General features: G+C 49.8%; 1 protein-coding gene across 1 annotated transcript; it reads left to right on the forward strand.

The window, feature by feature from the left end:
- Window positions 1–2,318: 2,318 nt before the first annotated feature.
- Window positions 2,319–23,870, forward strand: EXOC3L4 (exocyst complex component 3 like 4). Its single transcript, XM_068397387.1, has 11 exons — window positions 2,319–2,673; window positions 6,851–7,502; window positions 10,455–10,572; window positions 11,622–11,747; window positions 12,990–13,090; window positions 15,075–15,170; window positions 17,368–17,482; window positions 19,546–19,668; window positions 20,372–20,524; window positions 21,515–21,636; window positions 23,708–23,870. The coding sequence occupies exons 1-11, from the start codon at window positions 2,319–2,321 to the stop codon at window positions 23,868–23,870; spliced, it is 2,124 nt and encodes a 707-aa protein (XP_068253488.1).
- The last annotated feature ends 856 nt before the right edge of the window (window positions 23,871–24,726 follow it).

The following is a 24,726-nucleotide window of genomic DNA, read 5'->3' on the forward strand; positions in this document are numbered from 1 at the left end:
ACTGACTGGGACCAAGCCACCTGTGACCTCCAGAAACGGGGCAGAAGGGGGTGAAATGCAGCCATTCCCAGCCAGCAGGTCTGGGGCTGCTTTTGAACCCCCACACCCAGACACCGTGGGGCTTCACCCTGCCAGGGCAGGACCAGGTGCCAAAATCCTTCTCCTCCTGGCTGCCCTGGGCCAGCTCAGCCCAGCAGCAAACCCCGTTGACAAGCCCCTGCTCTCACCTCCATCTCCATCTGTAGGGTAAATAATTAACCTTCAACGCTTGGCACTCATTCAGCATTTCTCCCCCACTTCTTCCCTTCTTTTAAATGCCCAGATATAGTGAAAGTGAAACAGTACCGGAGTCTCTCCAGGGAAGCAAACGGGTGAAGGTGCTGGAGGTCTTGGGCAGGTGGGGATATTTTTTCCCACTTCCAACCCCACTTTTCCAGAGGGCAAAAGAGGATGGAGAGCGGCGCCGTGCCCGGAGGGAGCCCCTCGGCCAGCCTGGGCGTGTGGGACGGTGCTCCAGTCAGCTGAGGTGGGCGAGCTCACCCGGACCTCTGCCCTGCAGAGCTGCCCACCTGCCACCACGTCTCCCCGGGGTTTCCTGCGGCTCGGAGCTGCTCTGTTCCTGTGGATCACACCCGCGTTATCCCAGCTCGCTGCGGAGAGGATCAGACTGGTTCAGTCGGTATCAAGGTGTGTATCCCTTCTCTCCCCTTGACTGTGGGCTCACATCTTATGCTTCTCCTGCCCTGTCTCTCTCTACCGCACAGCTTACCCCTTCAATCGCTGCTGCTGCTCCGCTCCAGCCACAGACCCCCCCCCATGCAGGGTTTGAGCGAGGGAATCAGTCCCCTTTCTACTGGAATCCCTGGAAAACGGGGTGACCCCTCTCCCTCCCACTCTCTGTATGGTTTGTGATGGGGTGAGCTCCTGACCAAGGCAATGGATGATTACATATTCCCCGAGAGGGTGTGAGGCAGGGTCTGAGCCCTGCTCTGTGAGGGGTTCAGCAAGCCCATGGGAGGGCACAGTCCCTGCAGTTTATAACCTGTGAAATACCCCTGCACAAGGGAGCAAAAATCTGGCCAAACTCAGATCGAGGAAGGCTGAGGTGTATTTCCAGAGTCCCAATGTGTCTGTTCACTATAACCATACTTCAATCTCTGTCTCCTGCGAGCTGGACAGACCTGAGACAGGCAGTTCTGGGTCACCTCAAGCAATAGCTCTTTCTGATGATTTAAACTGACCGCTGAGCTGCCTTGAGCCTGCCATGGGGAAATGCAGCATTTTCCATCCTCAGAGCTCTGCAGTGCACAACGTCCTCGTGAGCAGGCCGTGTTAGCTGGTGACCGGGTGAGAGCCCTTTGTAAGGGAGGGAAAGGAAGGCAAAACCTCTCCCTCTGCCCCTTCCCAAGCACCCAGGCCAGCCCTCAGAGTGGGCAGAGGCGTGCTGATCTGTCTGCAGCAGGGCAGGAGCTGAGCCAGTGCAGGGGATGCGACTACAGCCCAGGAGCACTGACAGGAACACTTCTGTTCAAATCTGAAATCTCCTGCAGCATCCCCTGCAGCTCACACAGGGGCTTGCTTTGCCCTTGAGATACCCATTCTCAGCATGCCAGGGTGCAGTGCTCTGAGGCAGGATGAGTGATGAGAACCTCCACTGCATCGTACAGCCTCCCGCGCTGTAACCGTGACGATTCAGAGTGCAGAGATTGCCGTGGGTTTGGATGGAAGGGGTTAGAGCAGAGCTCAGCCACCCACCATCGGGGACCGCTCACCCCTGGGCCACCTTCCATCAGCGGCAGGTCAGGGCTCGAGCAGGGCAGAAGCAGCAGCATGACCCAAAGTTGCCACATCCATATCAGAAAGTGGCAGCACCTCAGTGAGGCTCAGGAAGGGTTATCATTCCTACGTGGCTGGAAATCTGCCTAGAAGAATAGAGAGTAAACACATACCTTGCTACCAACCCAAATGGTACATTTACACAGATTTCAGCATCTCTGACATTTAGTGATTCCTTGGTGCTGGAGAAAAAGCTGCCACTTGCCTGTTTTAAGGAGTTACGTAGAGCCTTCCAGAGCTAAAAGCAGGGCAGCACCTGATGTCTGTGGGTAGAGAGATCGCTTCAGTCGCTACAGGCTAGAACAACTCGCTCTGTCATTAGATTAAGCACAGGAAAGGGATGGGCCGTGTTTTCAGTCCAGGACTGACTTTGGAGACACAGTAATACCCTGTTATGAACTTCTCATCTAGTTCTGCTGTTTTGTGCATTTCAGTGATTACCATCAAGCTGTTTGGGAAACCTGTTGTTGAAAGGCAACAAGATGAATAGAAACACGGAGTTAGACCCAAGGAGCGTAACCTCAGAACCAGCCTCTCTGATGAACAGTGCAGGGGAGGAAAAGATGGAGCTTGCTTCTGAACTGAGCAGCCCAACTTTGCATAGCAGGGACAGTGGGTTCTTTGAAAGAGGTATTAAAACAGTGTTAAGCATCCGGAAATCAAAACGAAGTCTGAACAAAGAGAAAGGAAAGGAAGGTACTGGAACTTGGAAAGGAAAACGACTTTCTTTGCGGTTCTCCAAGAGCTACGAGGCCAACAAAACCACGATCTGTAATGGCGTGAAGGAGATTAGTGAGAAGATAGCAGCAGAGCCCATTCAAGGAAAACCTCTTTCAGGTAAGAAGTAAAACCACCAGTGTAATTGCTTGGCAGAATATATGTAACCTCCAAGCAATTCACACTTTGCAAGTCTTGGGCCCAACAGAGGTGCTAAAAAACGAGGTGTCCCATTACAGGGCAGAGACAACTGTCATCCCTTGCACAAACTTGTTGAGGTGTTGCCTGACCCAGCGTGGGCAGGTCACCCACCACTGAACAGGCTGCTCTGTGGCCTCCACTACATTAGTTTAACCGTATCCACCACCTACTTACAATCAACACATCAACCTGTTGGCTCATATCAGTGGACATATCGCACATCACACGTATCAGTCACCGATCTGCTGAGCACAGTTTGGGAATTGCTTGTCTGACAGTATCTAGAAGTGCAATGTGGGCTATTCCTATGCTATTGCCTGCATTACACTTTTGGACAATTTCTGCTCTTCAGCTCTCAGACTAATGGTCCCCAGATTGTACTCTGTAGGTTGCTGCGAGGCCTTGAAGGGGAAAAAAGATGGTTTGGATGTGATCTGCTTTGGTACCTCCACCTTGGTTCCTGATCTTAGAGGTTGCCTTGCAAAGGGACATCTGCAGATACTTTTACCCTCTTACACTAACTTTCCGTCTATTCACAGAATCACAGAACAGAATCAAAGCATGGTTTGGGTTGGAAGGGACCTTAAAGATCATCTAGTTCCAACCCCCTGGCCACGGGCAGGGACACCTTTCCTCTAGACCAGGTTGCTTCAAGCCCCATCCAACCTGGCCTTGAACACTGCCAGGGAGGGGGCAGCCACAGCTTCTCTGGGCAACCTGGGCCAGTGTCTCACCACCCTCACAGGAAAGATGCCCTTTTACTGGCATGTTCCTGCTTGCAGTGTGGCCCTTCCCTGGGAGAAAGGAAGCCAGCACTTGCAAGGAAGTCCAACTTAATGACAAAACGGGCATGAAACAGTCTCACTTCATTAAAAAGCAAATGGAGTAAAACAGATGTGTAACAAAGCAACTAATTTGCCCCCGCTGTCTGCTCTGCCCTCCTCTCAAGGCCTTTCCTCCCCGGCCTCCTCCTCCCCACTCACAAGGGTGGCTTCAAATTTTGGGAGACGGAGGCTGAAGTTTTGGTGTATTCTTCTCACAACAGCAATGCTGCAAGTATTTGTTTGGTTTGGTTTCCCCAGGCTGGTTATTCTCATGCATTTTGTCAGCATTATATAGATAGATATTAGTCAAATTATAATAACTACCTTCAGCATAGCTCTCACCTTTCCCTAAGTGTGAGCAGACTGCAATGACTTTGATCTTGGTTTGAGCACCGTTCTCCTCCACTGTCTCAAGGCAGAGGTACTACAATGCATCCACCAGGAGATAGATTGAGGTGGGTCAACGTGGCTTGACCTTTCCTCAGCCTAAATTTCTAGAATGAAATTCTTGGTCTGCTGTATAGGATGTCATGGGGATTGGACAGAAGGGCTGACATTGTCTCACTGCTGTAATGTGCTCTACTGTGCCATGAAGTTATTTGCTGCTCTGCACTGATACATGGTGTAGTTGGTAAGCTGGATCTGAGCCCATCTCAAACTTTGCTAGTCTGTTCTCAAAGGATCATAGATGAGGAGCCCTTTTCATCTGCAATAAACAAGCTGAGGTATTGCACAAATAAGGCCCATCCTGTGCCAAATAACTCGTGACTGGCCTAGACTAGAGCAGCTCTGTCAGAAACACATCCTGAGATAAATATGGCAAGTGATGGAGACTCGACCATGTGCACCATTAAGCTGCATAATTGTTAATTGCCTTTCAATTGTCTTCCTTCAACTACCAGCTGGCTGATCTTGTATTGCTAAATTAAAGAACCATTTAGCACCCAATATCACCTCCTTGAATAATTATCCTAGATGGTGATTAAATGGTGTTTTCTCACTTTGATAAACAGAACAGAATGTGTTCCTTTAGTCTCTCGCTGCAAGCACTTGTGCAAACACAGGTTTTATATTATTTTATCTAGAAGAGAGTAAGTTGATTGGCACAATCTCCCTCCCCTCTGAGTGCAGAAGCAACTGTAACTCCATATAGGCACTCCAAGCTCTATGCATTGTATGACACATCAATAGTTGAGTTATTTGGTGTATTTCTGTCTTCATACAGATTACTCTTAGGCTGCACGGATTATTTGGTGCATATGGTATAAAATCTGTGTGCAGACAAGCCCAAGGGCATAAATTATGGGCTATGAACCAGTCTTTCATATCTTCTTTGAGTGCTTTCCAATTTTTCTGTATCATTTTATATGTGTATGTCCCATAAGCAGTGGCCACACATGCCTAAATAATATCCTTTCCCTTCTGCTCTTTAATATTTGCCTTATGCCCAGTATCACAGTGGGATCTCCTATTCAGAGCATCTGTTATGATGCTGGAGATGGTGAGAGCTTCCCAGGGCCACTCAGAAGCTAACAGTGCTCTTGGATCTCCTCAACACATTGCAAATACTTCTTATATTATTGGTAAATAGGCAGTGGTTCTTGCACCAGCAAGGCTTTGAAAAAGAAATGGGAAAGTCAGTAGACCTCGGCCACTTCAGGGGTAGCAGTATTTGGTGACTTTCCCCCAGCCTCAGCCAACACCAGCCAGTACTGGTAGTGGGTGCCAAAAGCAAAGGAGGTGGGGAAAACCCACAAGGGACCTGAGCACCAGGAGAAAGCACCCACAGGTTTGGATCCCTCTCCAATGCACACACCTCCCCGAACCACCCAGGGACAGCAGTGCTCACTGCTTGGAAAACAAATGTCACTGGTGAAAGGCAGTGCTTGGCACCTGACTGTAGGTTATATACAGGCGGTGAACAGTCAGGTCACCCAGCCCTGAACCACCCAGGCAGGTGAACTTCACATACCTGGCATACTTTGGTGTTTCTCCCTTTCCTCCTGCTGGGACCCCAGGACTGCCATCCCAGAGACTCTCCTCACTCCCCAGCCAAAGGGTTATTGCAGATTGCAATAACTGCAGAGCTGAGAAGCTGTGGCTTCTGGTCCTCCAGAAGTCCCTCTTTTTGGTTGAGAGGAGGCTGAGGACCACAAGCATTCACAGAACATCTCCTAAATGTCTGGAACAGGTAAGAGGTGTCTTTCAGAGGCCATTTGCTGTGGTAGGCAGAAGCTGGAAAGGGTGGCCAACCATGGATGGGCCAGTGTCTGGCTTGCTACCTCAGTCCCTGCATCTCAAAGTGTCCTCATAATGCAAATCACCAGCGACAACCTCTGCAGTTTCTGTTAGCACTTTGTTCAGTCCTCAGAAATGCAGGAGCCAGTTTAGCTGTGACATTAGTTGGGCAAGTAACTTAGGAAAACTAGATCACACACCAAATCAGGACAGGAGGGGAGCCCAGGGTTTGCCCAGGGTTACATCTGAACAGGGAATACTTCCAAAAATTTATATCAGTAGCATCCTCAAGCCAATATCCTGCTCCCCCAGGGCCTTGGTATCTCTGGAGGACATGCTGGTGGGTAGGCTGGGGGCAGACACGACCATCTAGTGAGATGTCTGACCTGGGAGCTCAGAGGGCCTGAGGGGGTCTGTCCTGCTGTGCTCCCTCCTGCCCCTCCAGCCAGACCCCTGGGCACTCTCCCTGCCTTTCAGCCCTTTCAGCCAGAGATGCCAGAGCTGGGCTGCACAGCCGTGGCCAATGCAGCAGCAGAGCTGTGCTGAGCACACTGGTATGCTGGCAAACAAGGGCATCCATGCTAAAGGAAATCCTGCTGGGAGGGTATACCCCGAACTGTCCCGGCTGCCAGTCCCGCTTCAGCTCCACACTAACAGAGGGCCAGAGCCAGAGGTGTTTTTATGCAGGCTGAGACCCCAGTGTCCCTCTGTGCAGCTTCTTTAGCCATTGCTTGAGGTTTTTTTGCAGGGCTATAACCAGGTTTTTGGATGTTTCCTACCTCTGAAACCAGCAGTTTAGAGATTTGGCTCAATTTGCAGTGATTGCATTTCCACTGCTTTCCTTTCCTGTGTCAAACACGAGCTGGAGACATCGGGTGTGTGTGGGGGGTGTCAGTCTCAAGGGCACTGTTGGGACCTGGCTACTCAGAGCAGCCCTGCAACCCTTCCTGTGAGACACCTTGTCCTGTTACCAACCTGTCAATCACCTAACAACGCCTGCTTTGTCCCAACCCCTTCCCCCCTTCTTTTTGCAGTAATGGAAATCAATGAACTTATCCAGAAAAGGCAACTTTTGGAAGCATTTGCAAGCATCAAGTACTTGGAAGATGAGACTATCGCTGAACGGGATGCTGAGAAATACAAAGATAACCCCCAGGAGTTTGTAAGGAAAGCCAAGGACGTGGATTTGCTTTATAATTCCATCACAAACGTGATCCAGTCCATCGTGGTGGGAACACTGGAGCATCCCACTGTAGAGGATACCATGCTGACCTCCCTGGTGACTTTAATCGCCCGTGAAGAAGCAGCTCATCCTAACACAGGCAATGCTGCTGGTCCTGGGTCGGACTTGCTCGGCATGCCCAGAAAGTGGAGGGAGGAGTGGAGGGAAGCTATCAACGAGAGCGCTAGAAAAAGAGTCCTGAGGGTACCTATGGCATCAAAGGAAGAAGAGAGTTCTTGGCTTGATCTCCACTTAGGTTTCCTCCAGAAACACCTGAGCAAAGACTTACTGAAAATCAAATTATCAGTAAAAAAGTGCTATCCAGAGGAGTACCAGGTGTGTGACATGTATGTGGAGGCTTTTCACAAGGCCATTGCCTCACACTTGCAAGATCTCTCCCAGAGACCGCTGGAATTCAATGAGCTCTACACCTTGCTCGACTGGGTGGCCAACACCTACCACAGGTAAGCTGCTGCCCTTGCCACACTGCCTCAGCCTCCTCCGGAGAGTGGCAGGGTGCTTTGAAAATACCAAGATATTTTCAGTTTCCTGAGCAAGCAAAAGAGACACAGTCACTTCTACAGTAGAGCCAGATGGTTCATCTATTAATAGGAGGGGACAAAGGTTTGTGGATAAAGCACTTGCTGCTTTTCACAGATCTAAATCACCTCGTTTTCCCCTCCCTCTCCCACTTGCTGTTCTCACATGCCAGGAAGCTCCTCCTTGCAGTTCTGATAAACCTGCTCTCTTTCTGCAAATATTGTGCAAGGTGTCCAGGAGCTGCTTGGTGACTTTTCCAGGCACAGGGAGGGACTTGTGGGGGAGCCCTGCCTTCTTCCTGTTTAATTAAAACTGTGATGCATTTGGAAATAGGCCAGGTTACCCCCCATGCTCAGGGGTCAGAGTCGTCTGGAGGAGGTGCCAAGGCACCACCATGTGGAATTAGCCACGTTTAAACAAAGGCTCTGGCTCAAACATGTCTGCTAGTTGAATGGGGGGTCCGTGGTTTTTAGGACCTCTTAAGGTTCCCTGCAGTTCAAGGGTGACTAAAACATTCTAGGAGCTGTACAGACGTATCAAACACCATCCTCTTTGCACCCTGGGTGTGTGGGAGTAAAGGCAGGAATTCTTTGCAACAGCAGTAAAAACTGTGCTGCTGGACATTGCCTCCTTCTACAGCCAAAGGAGACATCTAAGATAGGCACCCATAGAAGGTGAGGCATTGAGTGTCAATATCCTCAGTTGTTCACTGGCCTAGACCACAGTCCATAACCCCAGCCCCAAAATGCTCCCAGATTAAAATCCAACAAAAATACACAGTGGGGTGGGAAGAAGAGAGGCAACATCCACAGGAGATGGGTCTGCTAATAAGCATGTAAAAACAGCCAAAATCATGTCTGCCCCAATAGCTGGTCTCCACGAATGGCCTGAACCAGGTGCCCAAGGATGGGACAAATGCAAACCAATTGGCACTCCCTCAAAGAAACAAAAGAGGGAGTGAAGGCAGGAGTATCAACACTGAGTCAAACAGTGGAAAAAAATGGACAGGAGGGGGCAGTGGTGGAGCAGGGCAAGCAGCAGTGACACTTGCCCAGACCACTCCTATCCTGGGGTAGCTTTTGGGTCAGGAACATTTGCACCGCAGGTGGTCTTTGTTTTGAACAGCCTTCAGCAGTTTTCTTCTGTGAACTTGTCCAGTTGCTCCTAAAACCCCTTTTACAGTGTGGTGACTGTGATGACATCTGTGTAACCCCCTCAGCATCATGGCACTGGCCGAGCATATGGCAGGACAGCTATGGGAATGACACTCCCACCCATTGCCCCTCACCCTCACGTGTCCCTGCTGATATCATCCGGAGGGAAATTCCTGCATGTCCCCAGCCCCTGGGAACTGTACTGCACCCCAGCATTGCAGGAGAGGAGGGAAGAAATGAACTTCAGCAGACGGGTTCTGCACCAAAGAAAACTGCCCCCATCACATTTTTCTAACTTGCTGTGAAAGATCTTACTGAGAGCTTGCAGCTGTTTTGGGCACTGCTTGCAATCACCTTGCTGGGTTGGGCTGTTTCTGATTTTCCCACTCTAAAAGAACTTCATCCCCTCTTGGGACCCATCCCAAAAAAGAAGAAAGCAAACTCATTATCGATGCTACAATTTAAACAAATGGAAAAAAAGAAAGAGAGGGGAACAAACTCCTCGAGTATATATTTCAGCCAGTCCTTTCAGTCATGGCAGAGGGCTTGTATTTAAATCTGTGGTGTCCTTTTAAATGAGCAGCAGACTGCTGCAGCAGCTGGGCTGCGCCATGCTCCACATGTGCAGATGTACCTCTCTGGGAAACCCGAACCATGACTGCGGGAACGTTGACTCCAGGACGCTGTCAGCAGGCTGAGCTTTTTTTTCTGCTGAGCAGTCACTCTGTACCAGCCTGACCTTGTACAATACAATCCCCACTTGGATCCAAACCTAACCATGGGCTCGGCACTGGTTTGGTGATGGGAACCCTTTTCGGGGGCTGAACGGGCTGTGTGTAGGACATTGCAGCTGTGTTCCTTGCTAACCAGGTGACTGCTTGCAACGTATTCAAGTGCATGAATATTTTCTTCTTTCTCTTCTCCACCTTCATCACCCTGAAAGATGCTTTGTCTCCATGGTCCATGGCAGATTGCAGGGGTAGCACCTTCAATTGTACAGGCTAATAACGGGTTTCTCGCCCCAGAGGGAGAAACACAAGCACTCCCTCCCTTTCCCTGCCTCCCCACTAATCAGCTGGCCTGATTACACGGCAATCCAGAGGAAAGTAAGTGGTAAAGTCGTGTGTCAGCGGAGCGCACTTTGGAGTCAGACTCGTAGCTGCACATCCACCCACCTCTTCCATCTGCGAAGGAACCGTGGTGGGGTCATGGTCCGTGTCCCAGGCATGGGAGTGACTTCCAGAGGCTGCCCTGCGCAGAGCAGGACCTGCTCTGCCACCTCCCCATGCTAGGGATGATGCACAGGGAAAAATAACAGGCTGGCATAAACTGTGATGTGACACCGGAGAGGAGCCGGGGAGATCAACCACCTCCAAAGCAGCACGCTGCTACAGGAATTGCCCTGAAAGGCATTTCGCAGGCTTGTAGTCAAATGAATCAGCTTCAGGTTGTTTATTTTAAAAAGTAAATTCTCATAGCACTTCTCATGTCCAAACAACTCAGAAGTCTCATGATTTCTAAGGTGGGCTGGAACCTTAGATCATTATGATTTTGAATAATTAGGATTTTGAATAGTGAGGAAAGACTTTTGTGTTAAAGCTTGAAAACAAGCATCGCAATTTAAGCTTTAAGTATATTTCTCACAGATTCATGCCACATGAATATTCCATCAGTTTACTCACACTCCAAGGCAACATAATTTGTTCGTTTGAATCTTTCCAGTGAACTCTTTCTGGGTCACCCTGATCTCAAACCAGAAGTCAAGACAGAAAACCTGTCCCTGCTGTTAACACCAGCTCATTGGGATAAACTGAAGAACGACTACCTCACTTCTGCAAAGGTGAGAGTTTTGACCTTGCCCCCACGTGCCCCCCAGGGAGGGTATGGGAGCCCCAGCCTCCTGGGCAGAGGTCTCAGATGGCTGCATCATGGTTCCTAGTCCTACCAGGTGCTGAGTCCTGACAGCACTGCACAGAATGGCCTTTAATCAAAAGAAAATATCCTGAACACCAGTTCTGGGACTGAAGCAGGCCATGGGCCTGAACCTGGATGATCAGAGAGCCAAAGGGACTGTGCCAGACCCATACAGTATGGCAGAGGCTTACTGAAAGGTCATGGCTGGGCTTCATCAGATTGAACACATTGCAAAAGCTGGATGTAAAGGCACTTTAGCTGGTACTTTCACAGTGTATAAGCTTCTCCAGCACATCTGAGGTTTGCTATAGGCAGGCAACTTTGATCATGTCCTCTCCAGAGGACCTCCCCATGGTTCAGCTCCTCCAAGGAAGCCCCTTCTGGAGTTGTCTTTCTGCTGTCCTTGTCTGGGACCCTGTGTAACACTGCATGCTTTCCTGGCTCTTTGCTGGGCTCAGACATTTTCTTGCAAACCATTTCTGACACAGGGCACTGTGAGCTCAAGGTACCCAGCTGAATAAAATCAGTATTGCTCCATCTTGCTGGTGAAGGATCATTTTCCTTCACCAGCAACAAGATTGAATTATCAGCCAGGACTGAACAGTGCTGCCACTTACTCGAGTGGCTGTACCGCCAGAAAGGACCAGTTGGATCTTTAACCCTGACGTTGTGCATTGCACGTGCTGGAGGACTTTGCAATCAAACAAACAGCTGACACAATATTTCCCTGCCAGGAGAATGATCCTCCTTTGATTTAGGAGTACCTTGCCCCAACACAGAACAGCTCCTGATTTTTCCCGAGATCCTGTGTAGACTGACGGGGTCTGGAGCAAGACCTTTGACTCTGCCTACCTTTCCGCGCCGCACACGTGAGCCTTACACACGTGCCGACAGAGCAAAACACCGCGAGCCGCTTTGCTCATGCTTGCTTCGTTATCCTGAGCTGCGTGTTTCCTTCCTACGTTTAACATTTAGGGGAAAATCAAAAGCTATTTTGGAAACATCCTGAGACTGGAGCTCACGGAGAAGTGGGAGAAGGAAGTTCATCCAGAAGTGAAGCAAAACCTCTACCACTCCTCACTCTCCTTTGATATCCAAACGGTATTTAATTAGCTGGGGCAAAGCGCGGGGGGCTCTGTGACTCCGGAGAAACTGGATTGTTACCTCCTGGGGTGGAGGTACCACCTCCTGCGATAATTTATGTTAGTCATGCACTGGCAGAATACATTAGAGCAGAAAATGCCGTTTATTACAACTTTTAGCTCTCCCGCTTGCCTTCTAGCTGCAAACTAAACCTGCTGTCAATTGTGTCAGCAACATAATAGGCAACTGATTTTAAAGTCCTTAAATCTATTTGATTAGAAGGAAGAAAGAGAAAAGAAAAAAAGCAGAAAGAAAAGGTTTGTTAGAAAAATCCCTTGGCTGAAAGAGCGACTTTGTCCCGGGGCTGCTGCAGCTGCGGAAAGGCCGTAGGCAGTGACAGCCACTCCAATTTAAACAGTACAAAAACCAAAAGCTCCTACTAGCTTTAGGGGCTACAAGGTAATAAATCCAGGAGGGGTTTGGATTCATTCTCCTCACTCAAAGGGGTTGAGTCATTTCAATTAAATAATACCAAAAAAAAAGGGAGGGAGAGAGAAAGAAAGAAAATCAAAGAGTTTTGCCTGCTGCCGTGACTCATTTTCCGTAGAGGGGTATTACACGTGGTGTGATCACCGGGAAGGCAGGGCTGAGCTGGATGAGCAGGCGGGTAGGATGCCTCGGGAAGCGCCAAGCGGGCCTGCAGCCTGCCTCACTCCGGAGGGGCAGCCGGCGGTGTGGGAATGGGAATTAGGGAGGAGCCCCAGTGCAAGCCAGGTTTCGGGGTGATGCCCAACCCTCCGTGCAGCCCTGGTATCGCTCCTGAGGAGGGGGATTGTGCAGGCCCCCAGGGATGGTGCTTATAGCCACCCTCAGCATGGGGACACGGGGACTGCCCAGCTCCCCTTGGGCACTGGGTTGGGGATTGATCCCTCCTGTAAATCCCCACAAAAAGAGGAGGAGAGCACTGGGGTGGCTCGGGGCTCCAGGTGACACTGCGTCTAGCTCACACTCAGACAGCAGGACACAGGGCCATTAGGGATGAATGATTATGCCACAAATCAGTTTGTGCCTATTGGCCCATTCTGGATTATTATTTTTAAAACTGCCAGAGAATAATGAAAACCACCTGGCAACAAGTCAGCTGTTTCCCCCTGTGCTAGGCAAGTCATTTTTATTAACCAAAGCTGTACAAGATCCTTGCAAAGGATGTTTCTCCCATGCTTGTCCTATTTGCTGGCATTTTTTCCTGCCCTTTTCTAGATCATTGGGGAGCACATGAAGATATCTGGAGTGATCAGCAGAAGCCTGGGAACGAAAATGCTTGAGCTGTGCCTGGCAGAGCTGCATGAATTCATACCAAGGTCACCACCGCTTTGGGCAACACGTTCCTTCCAAATGAGTCCCACATTGGGAAAAAAGCAGGGAAAAGGGCCATGCACTGGGCCAGACACTGGCACCAAGCACGCACGGGCCTGCTCCTGGGAGAATTAGAGATCACAATGAGCTCATTAATGAGCAAGCAGCAAAACAGCTTGGAGAGAGTCATAAACAGACCCAGATGGGACTCTTGTGAGTCCCAGGATCTGAGGTCAGAGCTCTGGGAAGGAGCTGCTGGCTGGAAAGGGATGGGACCACTGCGGTCCCATCCATCTGGACCTTTGTGGCATTCGATGCTGGTCACTTGCAGCTACAGTCACGAACAAGCAGCAGTTATGGAGCCCCAGACCCAGAGCCTGCTTGCCCAAAACATCATCTAGGTGTCCCGGGGTGAGTCCTGATGAGAGGGTTTTCTCCTGCATCCCATGGCTATTGGCATAGAAATGGCTGACGGGACCCTTTCTGTTACACCCAGGCAAGACATGGAGCTGGGCTTCCTTCTGAGTCTTTTTAAAATTTATCCAGTGTCCAAAGGACACAGGACCCTGCCCGTTTGCTGAAATAATGTTTTTCTGCTTGGTAGTGCCTGAGTTATGGCCTCAGACCTTCTCCCCTGCAACATGCTTTGGGGATGCTCCAGGAAAGGTTTTTGGCTCGCAGAGGGTCCCAGCACAGCGAGGTGCTCTCCCTCCCCACCGGCATGGCTGTGTCTCGGGGGGTTGCAGTGATCCTCAGAGGACAAAGGCCATTTGGCGTGAATCAGCTCCGAGCGAGACTAAAATTAATTTCACATTAACCTTTGAAGTTTCCCACCTCCGGCAGGCGCTGAGTGGGGTGTTTGCTAATAGACGTTTTGCAGGAGCGAGGGTGGGGAGCCCGAGCGCTGCTTTCTCAGATCGTGAACCCAGGGCACGGCAGGTGTCCGAAGTGTGCTAAAGGCAATGCTTTCCCTTCTAAACCCTCATCTCTAACAGCCCAGTGATCTACACTTGTCTCCCATACCCTGAGCGAGCAGGGTAGTTCAAACCAGCTATTTGGCTTTGAAGTCTACCCGGGTTTTTGAGGAGAAACGTAGTACTGATGTTCCGTTCTTTCTTTTTTTCCTTTTTTTCCCTTTTCCCTTTTTTCTTTTTTTCTTTTTTCTTTTTTTCTTTTTTTTCTTTGCTCTTTGTTCTTTTCTTCTTCTTTGTTCTTTTTAAAAATTATTTTTTCTTTTTTTTCTTGTCTTTTCTTTTTTTTTTTTTAACAAATTCAGTGTAAAATGCAAGCCAGGGCAGCAAGGGCTCCCAGATGAAACTTAAGTTTTTTCTTAAACAAACCCAAGACGTAAACGGCTGAGGTTGGCCCTAGCAGGTTCCTTTACCCTGGCAAAGAATGGGGCCACCAGGCAAAGCCTGTCTGAGCACCCAGCCTCCTGCCAGCAGCGTGGATCTGGCTGTAAAGCAACTGTCAAAGCCATAAAAGCTGTGCTACACAAAAAACAGCCACCTAACACACCACGCTGAGGTTATGGGGGGGAAAGCAGGTGTGCTGCCCCATTGCTATTCACCTTCTGTTGTAAGATCAGCCCAGAGGTAAATCTTTCCCTTGTGTGCTTAAGAGGGCTCATATTATATGGCCCCAAAAGCCAGAGAAATTAAGGACCAGCCTGATGAGCCTGAGTACCACGGCCGCAATTAATCCCTCAGTGTGAGGAAAAGTCAGAGATTTGGCGTGCCGAGATCCCTGGCACCTCTCCAGAAGTACTGCGTACCCATTCAGGCAAGCACACCCGAAACCCATAATTATATGCCATCTATTCCCCTCCAATGCACACGCATGTTATGACAGCTGGAAAAAACACATCCGCATACAGAGGGGACATGTTGGGCCAGCCACCGGTGTCTCCTGACATTGCTGTGTATGCAGAAGGTGAGCCATTCTCGGTCCCCCTCACTGTTAGTGTTACCTGCATGTCTTCTCCCACAGGTTTGGGGAGGAGTTCGTGGAGTGGAGCACTGCCCGGGACAGTCCCATCTTTGCACCCTATTTCGCTGCCTACATCAACAGCTTCCACGACCTGACGTAAGTCTGCTCCTCCCGAGCCGAGCCACCGCATTGCTGGGTCTGGGAGGGTGGTGGCATCTGGAAAGGAAAGACCAAGGTCTCCTTGGGGTGCCCCGCTGGGTGCTCAACCTCCAGCCCTTCCTCACCTCACAGGGGGGATGTTCCCCAAGAGATGCAGATAAAAGTCATAAGGGTGAAGAGACAAAAGTGGGGATGGATCCAGTGCTTGCGTGAAAGCTTTAAATTAATTTTCAGCCCATCTTTTTCAGCCTCAGAGGAAGGTTTTTTCGTTTTTTTGTTCTGGAGGTGAGCTGTATAAACCCAGCAACACGGTCTGAAGGCTGCTTTTGGCACTGGGCTGGAGGAAACTCTGTGAAAGCACTCAGCCTGCAAATAAACCCCTGCCATCGCTCCTGTCAGCAGGAATTTCTAGGGCTTTGCGTGTGTTATGAATTAGTTATTTAAAGCCATGCATTGAAAAGGCTTCTGATGAACAGGCATGCCCACCAGCTCTGACTATCACAGATGCTTCCAGGAGAAGGGCGCTCTCCCCATAAGTAGGACGGTGCCAGCCAGTGTGTGTCCCAGGGTCTGCTCCATCAGCCCAGTGCTGTGGCACAGGATGACCTTGCACTTCCCACCCCGCAGCTGCCCACACAGCCACCGCAGCCCTCCGGTGCCAGTGCTGCAGGGAACCGGGGCTGTTCCTACAGCACCTGCCCCAGGGGGACGGTCTGCAGCCATGCAGAGACACGGCCCACCGAGGCCCAGGGGCTCTTCAGCATCTGGGGTCATCCCTGCCACGCAGATGTGGTACTTCAGAGGCCAACCCAGCCAAGTGACACGGAGTTAACGCCTGGGGTCTGGCCACCGAACAGCTTGGGCTGTTATCTCCAGCCTATGCATCGCTGCCTGGCACCACCCACAGCGGGGATGCTACATGCCAAATATTATTGTGGGGATGCGGAGGGTTTCGCGTTGCGGTGTCTCACAGGAGCCGACGGCTCCAGCCGCAGTGAGCACTACCGTCGGGAAGGCTCTAGATGGCACGGTCTCTCCAGCAATGCTCACCTCACCGAGGAGCTGGCTTTCTCTGCCTCCTCCTGCCCCTGCGGAAAATTGCTCTCCTCTTCCCTGCTGAGGATGGGAGAGGTGGTGAAGGGAGAAGCCAGCCCCATGCAGGGAGCTGGCAGGCGTTTGGGTGGTGGATTGGCTCTGCTGGGTTTAATCCTGAGTCGAGTTAAATGTTTGTCAGCCTGGGGCGATGAGTTGCTGGGCAGAGGTAGGTGACCTAACAGCATGATTTTGTGAATGCTGGCCCCAGACTTCAGGTGTTCAGTAGGAGTTATGGACCTGAGCCCCCAGCCTGGGGCAGAGGGATACTGTTAGGTGTTTTGTAGTCCTGCCTGGGCAGCCCCAGACATACAAACTAGCTACCGGGCGGTGGCAGGAACACGCCATGCTCTGTGGTCACAGCAGTGGATGTGGTATGTCCAGGGAAGCTCGCGGACCACTAGCATTTTGGTGGTGCTGTCTTGGTTCCCCCTGGAGCATGTTACAGCGGGACAGGGATGGAAAGTGAGAGGAAAGCCAGGAGCTCGCGATGCCCCCGAGGTCCACACATAGTGCTGGGGATTTCATTAACTTCTCAGAAGTTATGTTTTCTTCCTCATTAGTGTGAAACCCTGCAGAAGTACCCACTGTCCCTAGGAAATTCCACAGGCTTCCACCTCCGTAGTTCACCATCCACCGCTGCCGATAGACGCTACATGGAGTGAGTCAGCCGGGCTGGGGGACGCAGGGTCGGCAGCTTTTCCTTCTCTGGCTTTATTATTTACTTCTCTCTTACCCCATAAGCCCATCCGTGCTCTGTCAGGTACCTGGAGATCATTCAGCAGAAGTGTTGCTCAAGTGAAAAAGTAACCAGCCTACGCAACTGCTCCGCATGGTTGAACCGTCCCACCTGATGAGGAAATAGGTGGCTTTTTAAACACAGTTACTCAGTTGTGATTAATTTTCAGTGTATAAGATTGTGCAAAAAGAGTCATTACTTTGAACCTTTAAGTGTTTCCAAAAGGAAGTACTAGATACACAAATTTATTTTAAAATAATGCCCAAGATGCCAATCTAGATAAAATGCTGAGGGCAGTGTAATAGCTTACATTTTAACATTAACCCATTGGTGGTGCCTCTCTCTCTCTCTCTCTCTCTCTAGGTCAGGGTTAGAAACAGTGTTTAAAGTCAACACTGAGGAACTGCAGAAGATTTTGGCAGCTCTGACAAGGAACTTCACAAATTTATTTTTAAATAAATTAAGAACAAAAGCACAGGTAAGAAGATCTTGGCCACATCGTTTCCTAAATATAAGGGGTATGTGCAGGATCACTGTAGCAACTGAGGGCCATTGCCCTTCCCTTGTCTCGCCAACCTCATTTTGCAGCGCATGACATTATGGTCCCTCCAAAATGCATCGTGTCTAACATTCGTAGAAATCTTTAAAGCAATACTTCCAGCATCCTAGGAGTTTTTCACTATGAGCAATGATACATTTGTCAAGCTGTTTACTTTAGTACAACAGCAACCAAAAGAAAAGGGTATGTAGGGGCTTCCAGCATCTCAGGCAAAGTAGTGGGGGGAAAACCTTACCCATAGTGGAGCACCGGCTAAGTCAGCTGGACACCACCAATGGGACTTTCTTCCTTCTATTAAAACATCTGTATTTTTCAGGACTTTGATTTACTCTTACTTAGTCGTAGATCTGCCATCACGGTCTGTTATCAACCACTTCAGACAGGAAAGAATTAATTCTGGTAGAGGTGATTTTCCCAGGCTGTCTCCATAGTGAAGAAAGACTGATTCTTTCAGCATGAGGATGCTAAAGATCTGATATCAGCTGATAAAGCTCTGATATCAGCTTAACTTGTGTTAAGAGGCCTAAAAGGCAACATGCTGCAATGCAGTTTGTCCTTCCCAGGTGCTGTAGATGGGACTTTCTGCTCTCAGCCATCTGGGGGTCCGCTAGCCCTAGATGGTATACCACGAGAGATAGGGGAAATTAAGCCTTTGGTCCCACCCCTTTTCACTCATCCCAATTCACTTTATAAATCACCAAGCATAACTTTCAGAAACCAAGACAGTTGTGCGACTGCTCCAATCTAAGCCAAGCCCGCCTGGCCAAGGGGACTTTCCAGTGACTTCAGAGCTTGTCTCAGAGCCTAAGGGGCAGGCAAGGAAGGAGTCAAGCCAAGGCATTGAGCAAGAAAGCCAAAATGCCGTGAGAACTGAGAGCAGCTGAGGCAAAGCATTTCTAAACAGCCCTCCAGCAGGCTGGGAGCACAGCAGGAGAGCACAAGTATGGGAAATAATTGGGAAGGAGATTGCCAGGAGTCTAAAGAGAGAGATCCTGAGAGCTAAGAGGAGAAAAGAACAGATGGGATGTGCCAGAGAAGAGATGTTTTGAATCCGGCCCTTAGGGGAGTCTCTTCCAGGTGCCACCAGAAGCCTTTAGCAGATATTGCTGTATTTCTGTGTGGAGGCACATTAGCTCTAGGGACCCAGCAAGGGAAATAGCCTGCTGGGGACAGTTGGTCATAGTACCTTGTACCCAGGGCAGATGGAAACAGTGCCACCACTCTCACATCATCATTGCCCATAAGGCATCAAGCTGGGAATGCTCCCAGCTGCTATTCCCCCCCACACCACATCAGAGCAACGAGCAGAAGAAAAATCCCAGTGAGACTTTGTGCAGACACATGGGTCTGCAGAGAGTACAGAGAGCTCCCTGCTAGTGCTGTGAGCAAGAGGAGCTTGATTTCCTTGTGGAGAAGGCTGGAGGGGTGATGGATTACTGGGCTAATTTCCAATAGATTCACTACCAAGTGACTTGTTGTGCCCATAGCCAGTCAAACCCATGTAACACTAGCACACACGGTTGCACGCCACAGCCTGTTCCAGCCATGCCTGGGCTCCCTCTGATTAACATTCTTATCTGTTTCTCCATCCATACAGTAGGGATACAAACTTATTTACCTAAAGAAATATAGCTGGTAGATTAGGAGGTGGCACAGAGCAAGGAAATGAGGTGTCCCAAATAAGCCTTTAATGCCAAAGCATCTCCTGCTCAGGGAAGTGATGGTTCTCCTGTCTGCACTGGGGAGCCTACCCAGAAAGGGGAGATGTGGGCCTGAATTCCCTGGGGTAGAGAGAGAAACCCAGCCTGCTCTGTGCTCCTGGTGCCTAACTCCCGGTGTGTCTTCATGCAGAGTGGGTGCACTGTCAGTGCTCTGTGCTTTTCGGTCCAAGCCCCCCAAGCAGGCATACAGCTGGGTGCCTTCAGCTAGCGCAACAGCTAGTCAATATTACCGGTGCCATCAGTGAGTTGGTCTTTTTTCAGCCACTCCTTAAGAAAATCCTGACCAAGGACTGGGTTTTGGCGACAGAAAGGCCGGACTCGCTGACGTTGGCAGTCTCGCAGCTCTCCGAGCACCTGCAGCACATGAGGGACCCCATGGGGCAGGTAGGCAGCTGGTCCCACGCCTGGGTGCAGTGATGCTGGGGGGGTCCCGCGGTCATTTGCAGGCTGTGGTCCGACCTGCAGGCTCCTCTCCAGCGGCAGGGGCTGTTTATAACCATGGGGACTGCTGATGCGGGGGAGTTCAGCTATTACCATGCTTCCACATGAGAATAAGCAACAGTTTTCCTTTCCGTAGTTTGAATACGAGAACTGATTTCTTTAAAGAGGAAGAAAAAGCTTTGTTCACATTACCACTGAACATTATAATTCCATGAGTCGCAGGCTTATATGCTGCTTTCACAACTATACAGTTGTGAAATAAATGGGTAGGTGACAACAGCTCTATATTTAAAATATGCAAGCACCATCAAAACCTACTTTTAAAACAATCCTAAAAATCCCCCTTTGCTACTTAGGAGCCAAACCGTCAACACAAAATCAGGGGCTATTTCAGGGTGAGGAGTATTTCCATGGCATTGCCTTGAGCACTGCCATTGCTCTGTGCCAGAGCAAGGGACTGTGAGCCACTGGCTCCCTTTGGCAGGGCTGGTCTGGGCAGCGTGTGCTGATGGGGTGCTGCCTTCGTATATCTCCTCTAGGACCTCGGCTGCTGCTAAATACCCAAGGGCTTCCCCTGCCCTCTCTCACTGCCGTGGCCTTGCATGAGAACCACATAAAAACCATGAGGTTTCCTTTTTTTAACCAGGAGCTTCTACGTGATGTTCATAAGTACATGGTGAGGGAATACATCACGCAGGTTATCAAAACCAGACGGAAAATGAATGGGGAGACAAGGCAGCAAGTGAGTGAAAAGATGAACCAGGAAGCCAGAATCCTTAACAATATGCTCATTGATCAGGTATGTGAGTTCCCTCCTGACATCCCCTGGCTGCCCCGTTCCTGGAGGTGCAATATCCCCGCTTGGCTTCCCAGGGAACTGGAGCGGCAGGGTCTCAAGGAGGGCAAGCCTCAAGAAATGTAAAAGTGCTTAAAAGAGAACAAGTGAGGTGGTTATTGCAGGCTCCTGGTGTGGACTTCCAGCCTGGTGGCTACTCTGCAGTAGTGGCTTGGGCACGTTCAGCTGGCAGATCTCTGATTGAAGTGCTTGGTGCTTTAATACACTCCCAGGCACATGGGTGCTTTGCATAGGGTGGTTCATGTGCTGTAGGACCACACTCATCCCGTGACAACTTCTTCCTGGGCCTGTTCCCCTGGGCCATGGGATGCATCTTGTCTCTGAAGGATCCCTGCCCTGGGTACAGCTCATGGAGTTGAGTCTGTCAAGAAGGTCCATCCAGGCACACAGTCTGCATACAGGAGTGTGGTGGGCAGAAAATTTGGCCTGCTTGTGTTTTGTGACTAGGCAACATCACTCTGGGATTTTCAGGGAAGCCAAAGTTGAATTCATTGGATTTTGCAGAAGGTCAGGTGTCCGGGGCAGTAAACCCCACTGAGGCAGATCCCTTTCAGAGATGAAGCACACAAAACTATTAGGCAGCAGGAGGTGAAGTCTCTGGTGTCCACTGCTGTGCCAGACCACAGCCACAATGCCTTGCTCAGGGTCCTGCTCGCTGGGGTGCTCATGAGCATTGGGGAGCACAGAGCCAGGCCCCAGTGGAGCTCCTGGGGCTCCTTTGCCATTGCCACCCAGGTGGCACTGCCTCAGCCAGCACCCTGCTACCCCCCTCGGCAGCACGCTGCCCGCCCGAGAGCAGCCTGTCCTGCCTGCAGCAGTACTGTCTTACACCAGTAAAAGCAACCCACTGCGGTGCTCTGTGCTGGAGGTAAAAAGGCATTTTGCAGGTGCTGTGCTTCCCCTTGATGTCCCTGTATGCCTCCTTGTTCACAGGGCTCTGACTCCGACTGGCTCCTTCCCGCCATACACCACCTTGCCAACATCATTGGGGAGAAGAAAAAAGACAAGATCAAGGAGTACGTCAAGGAGCTGTGCCAGGATTATCCAGATATCAGGTACATGAAGTGGCAGACGCCAGTACTGTTGGGCTCCATCCCAAACAGTGCCAGCTCACCCCATGCCTTGGCCAAGCTCTTCAGCTTCTCTTCTCTTCTGGTAGCCTCATGTTAGAGGTCAAGGTGCCAGCAACAGGGGAAATCCCACCTTATTTCTCTCTTTATGGCTGTATCCTTTCTCTTTTTTCCCCTGTCTGCTGGATCTTATAATGCACACAAATTACCTCAAGAGCCTTTTCATTTTAGAATAAATAAGAGTAATTCAGTTGGAAAGGGCCTACAACAATCATCTAGTCCAACTGCCTGACCGCTTCAGGGCTGACCAAAAGTTAAAGCATGTTGCTAAGGGCATTGTCCAAATGCCTCTTGAACACTGACAGGCTTTAGGCATCAACCACCTCTCTGGGAAGCTTGTCCCAGGGTTGGACCACCCTCTCAGTAAAGAAATGCTTCCTAATGTCAAGTCTAAAGCTCCCCTGATGCAGCTTTGAACCATTCCCCTGCGTCCTATCACTGGATACCATTTTATTGCTCCAAATGAACCTTGTTTCACTGTAAAGCTCCGGGTGGCTTTTCAGTGCATCCCCAATATTAGCCCAGCTTGCCAATTTGCAGGCTCCAGCTTTGGAGCAGTTTGTCTCTTGTTTTCAGGCTCAGACCTCAAAGTGCCACAGACATTGACACAGTTCAGCTGCAGTTCAGCTGCAGTTTCTGCAAGGGCCTGAACACAACCACTAAATTTTGGAATAAATAACACATTCTTTCTTTTGTACTTTCCATTTGCTGTTCCAGAGCAGCATCTGCAAAATTTAAGGCTACTGGAAAAGTAAACAAATGAAGTGACTAGCTCTGTGCTTGTCTAAGCAGCTGCGTATCAGACGTTACCTCCTCTTCTTCAGCTCTTCTACCAGCTGTTGAGAAGGAATATCAGTGGTACAGCTTGCAAAAAAATCCATTTCATCAGAGTAATTTCAGAAAAAAAACAAAGGTTTTTGCACTGGGTTACACAGTTCCTGCTAGATAACATTTATACAATCAAAATAAACCATAAATTTAACAAATTGCTCAGAACACTGAAGTGGACCATCAAATATTCAGAAAAAAATGATGTTAAATATATTTTCCTTTTCCCAAAACTGAGGCTCAAAATTTTTCATAAGTATGTTTATCTTGAGTGGGTCAGCTATGCTTCGGGAAATTCAAGAACTTGAAAAAGAATAATTGGTCCTGAGTAATTTCCTAGGTGAACACACCTATCCTACAAAAAAAAAAAAAAAAAGCCTTAATCCCAGTGGCCGGACTAAGCAGAGGAAGGAGGCAGTGCCTGTTCTGGGAAGGATGGGGGAGGTAAGTGATGGCTAGTCAGGCTTAGATATTTGAAAACAATTTTCCAGGCAGAAAAGCCATTTACAAGGCTGTGATTTGTGGTACTTTTACATCATTAGCCTTAGACCCAAGCCAGGTTTTAAGGCGCATCCTCTTGGTTGATCTATTTCCTGGCTTTCCATTATTGAGTAATATTACTTTTAACAATTAAGTTTGGAAAACAAGGCGGAACCTGCTGGACCTGCATTGTTTCCTGTTCAGGTCTCTGTTAATTCTTCCCCTGAGCTCTCAGAGACGTTGCTGTGTTTGTATATACAGAGATTACTGGAACAGGGTATGTTCCAACTTGGCTTCCTAGCTCTAATCTAATTAGTGCCTGTCAGCTTCCTAAATATTAGCATTTCCATTACTCAACTCAAAATAATCATTAAATAAAAGGTCTGCAGCCTCTCAGGAAAACTTGCAAAAGACGTCACGTGTGTGTGGCGATGGAGGAGGAAATTCCCCGATGCACCAGCAGCAGGAGGGTGTCCCACCAGCACGAGGTGCTGGGAGCTGATGCTCACTGGCTCGGTACCTCCGGAGGCTGCAGACTCCTGTCCTGGTGGCTCCTCCAGTGCGGTGAGGGGACGTTCCCTGGTGCTTTCCCATCGCCTCGCTCCGTCTCCAGCGTGGTTGTTGGTTGCTTACCTCTGGTCTGGTTTTGCTCTCCAGGACTGAGCGAGGTCTTGTTTGGTTTCTGCAGGAAGGAGCACGTCCTGGCGATCCTTGCACTCCGGGGGCTGGGGCGCACCAGGAGAGCAGCGATTTTTCGGCAAGTCTACCATGCGCTGGAGAACCCCGACGGTGGGGAGGGCAGTGCACTCTTTGCTGAAATTGAAGCCCCAGTGATCATGAGCTGCTTCTAAAACAGAACCAGAACAGCAGTCAGCATCCTCCCTCTTCCTACACTGTCTCTACAGCATGATCCAAAACCTGCTACCCCGCCTTGCTCCTCTGCAAACGCAACATTTTGACTGCTGTGGGAAAAGGAGTATTTTTGTGAACTTGCTGCCCTGAGTTCAGAAACCAAAGGCAACAGACACACCAAGACACCGACCTCCTGCAAAAGCTCCCAGGCAGCAGCTCCAGCCCAGGCACTGTGTCCACCCTGTGTTCAATACAGATTTTATTGCTAGGAGGCTGCTCGGTTGTTTGGTCCACGATTGAGTCTCTTTTCTGAGAACTGGAGATAAGCAAAAGGAGTTCACTCAGAGCTATATTAAGGCTTGGACTGTGCCTTACATAATTAAACAGCAGCAGAGCAAGAGCCTCCCTCATAATTGGTGTCCCTGAGCAACCGAGGGGCAGAGCTTGGACAGGGATGTGGTAGCACCCAAGTCTTATTTCCTCCCCTGTGAACCAGCTGTCTGAGCTGGCATGACACAGGGTTGGCCGTTGTGACCTGATGCCACAAACCACTACATGCCTGAGGAGGAAAACCTTGGAGGGTAATCAAACCCCAGAGCTGGGACACACAGAGCATGGACCACTCTGCACTCCAGGATGGACCCCATGGCCCTTCTGGTGTTTCAGCAGATTTTCCTCACTCGTGGGCTGCCTTGCAAAACTCCTGTTGGACTGAAGACCTGTTCATGCCATCACAGCCTCTCTATGTGGGCAGACAAGTCTGCATCAGACACGCCATGTGGAGGGAGGCTCCGAGTCCTCCTTGCCCCAGGGAATAGGGCCACCATGTCCATTTTCTTGTATGGTACAATCTAA

The sequence above is a fragment of the Nyctibius grandis genome, chromosome 4, assembly GCF_013368605.1.
Source record: "Nyctibius grandis isolate bNycGra1 chromosome 4, bNycGra1.pri, whole genome shotgun sequence".
Lineage (NCBI taxonomy): Eukaryota > Metazoa > Chordata > Aves > Nyctibiiformes > Nyctibiidae > Nyctibius > Nyctibius grandis.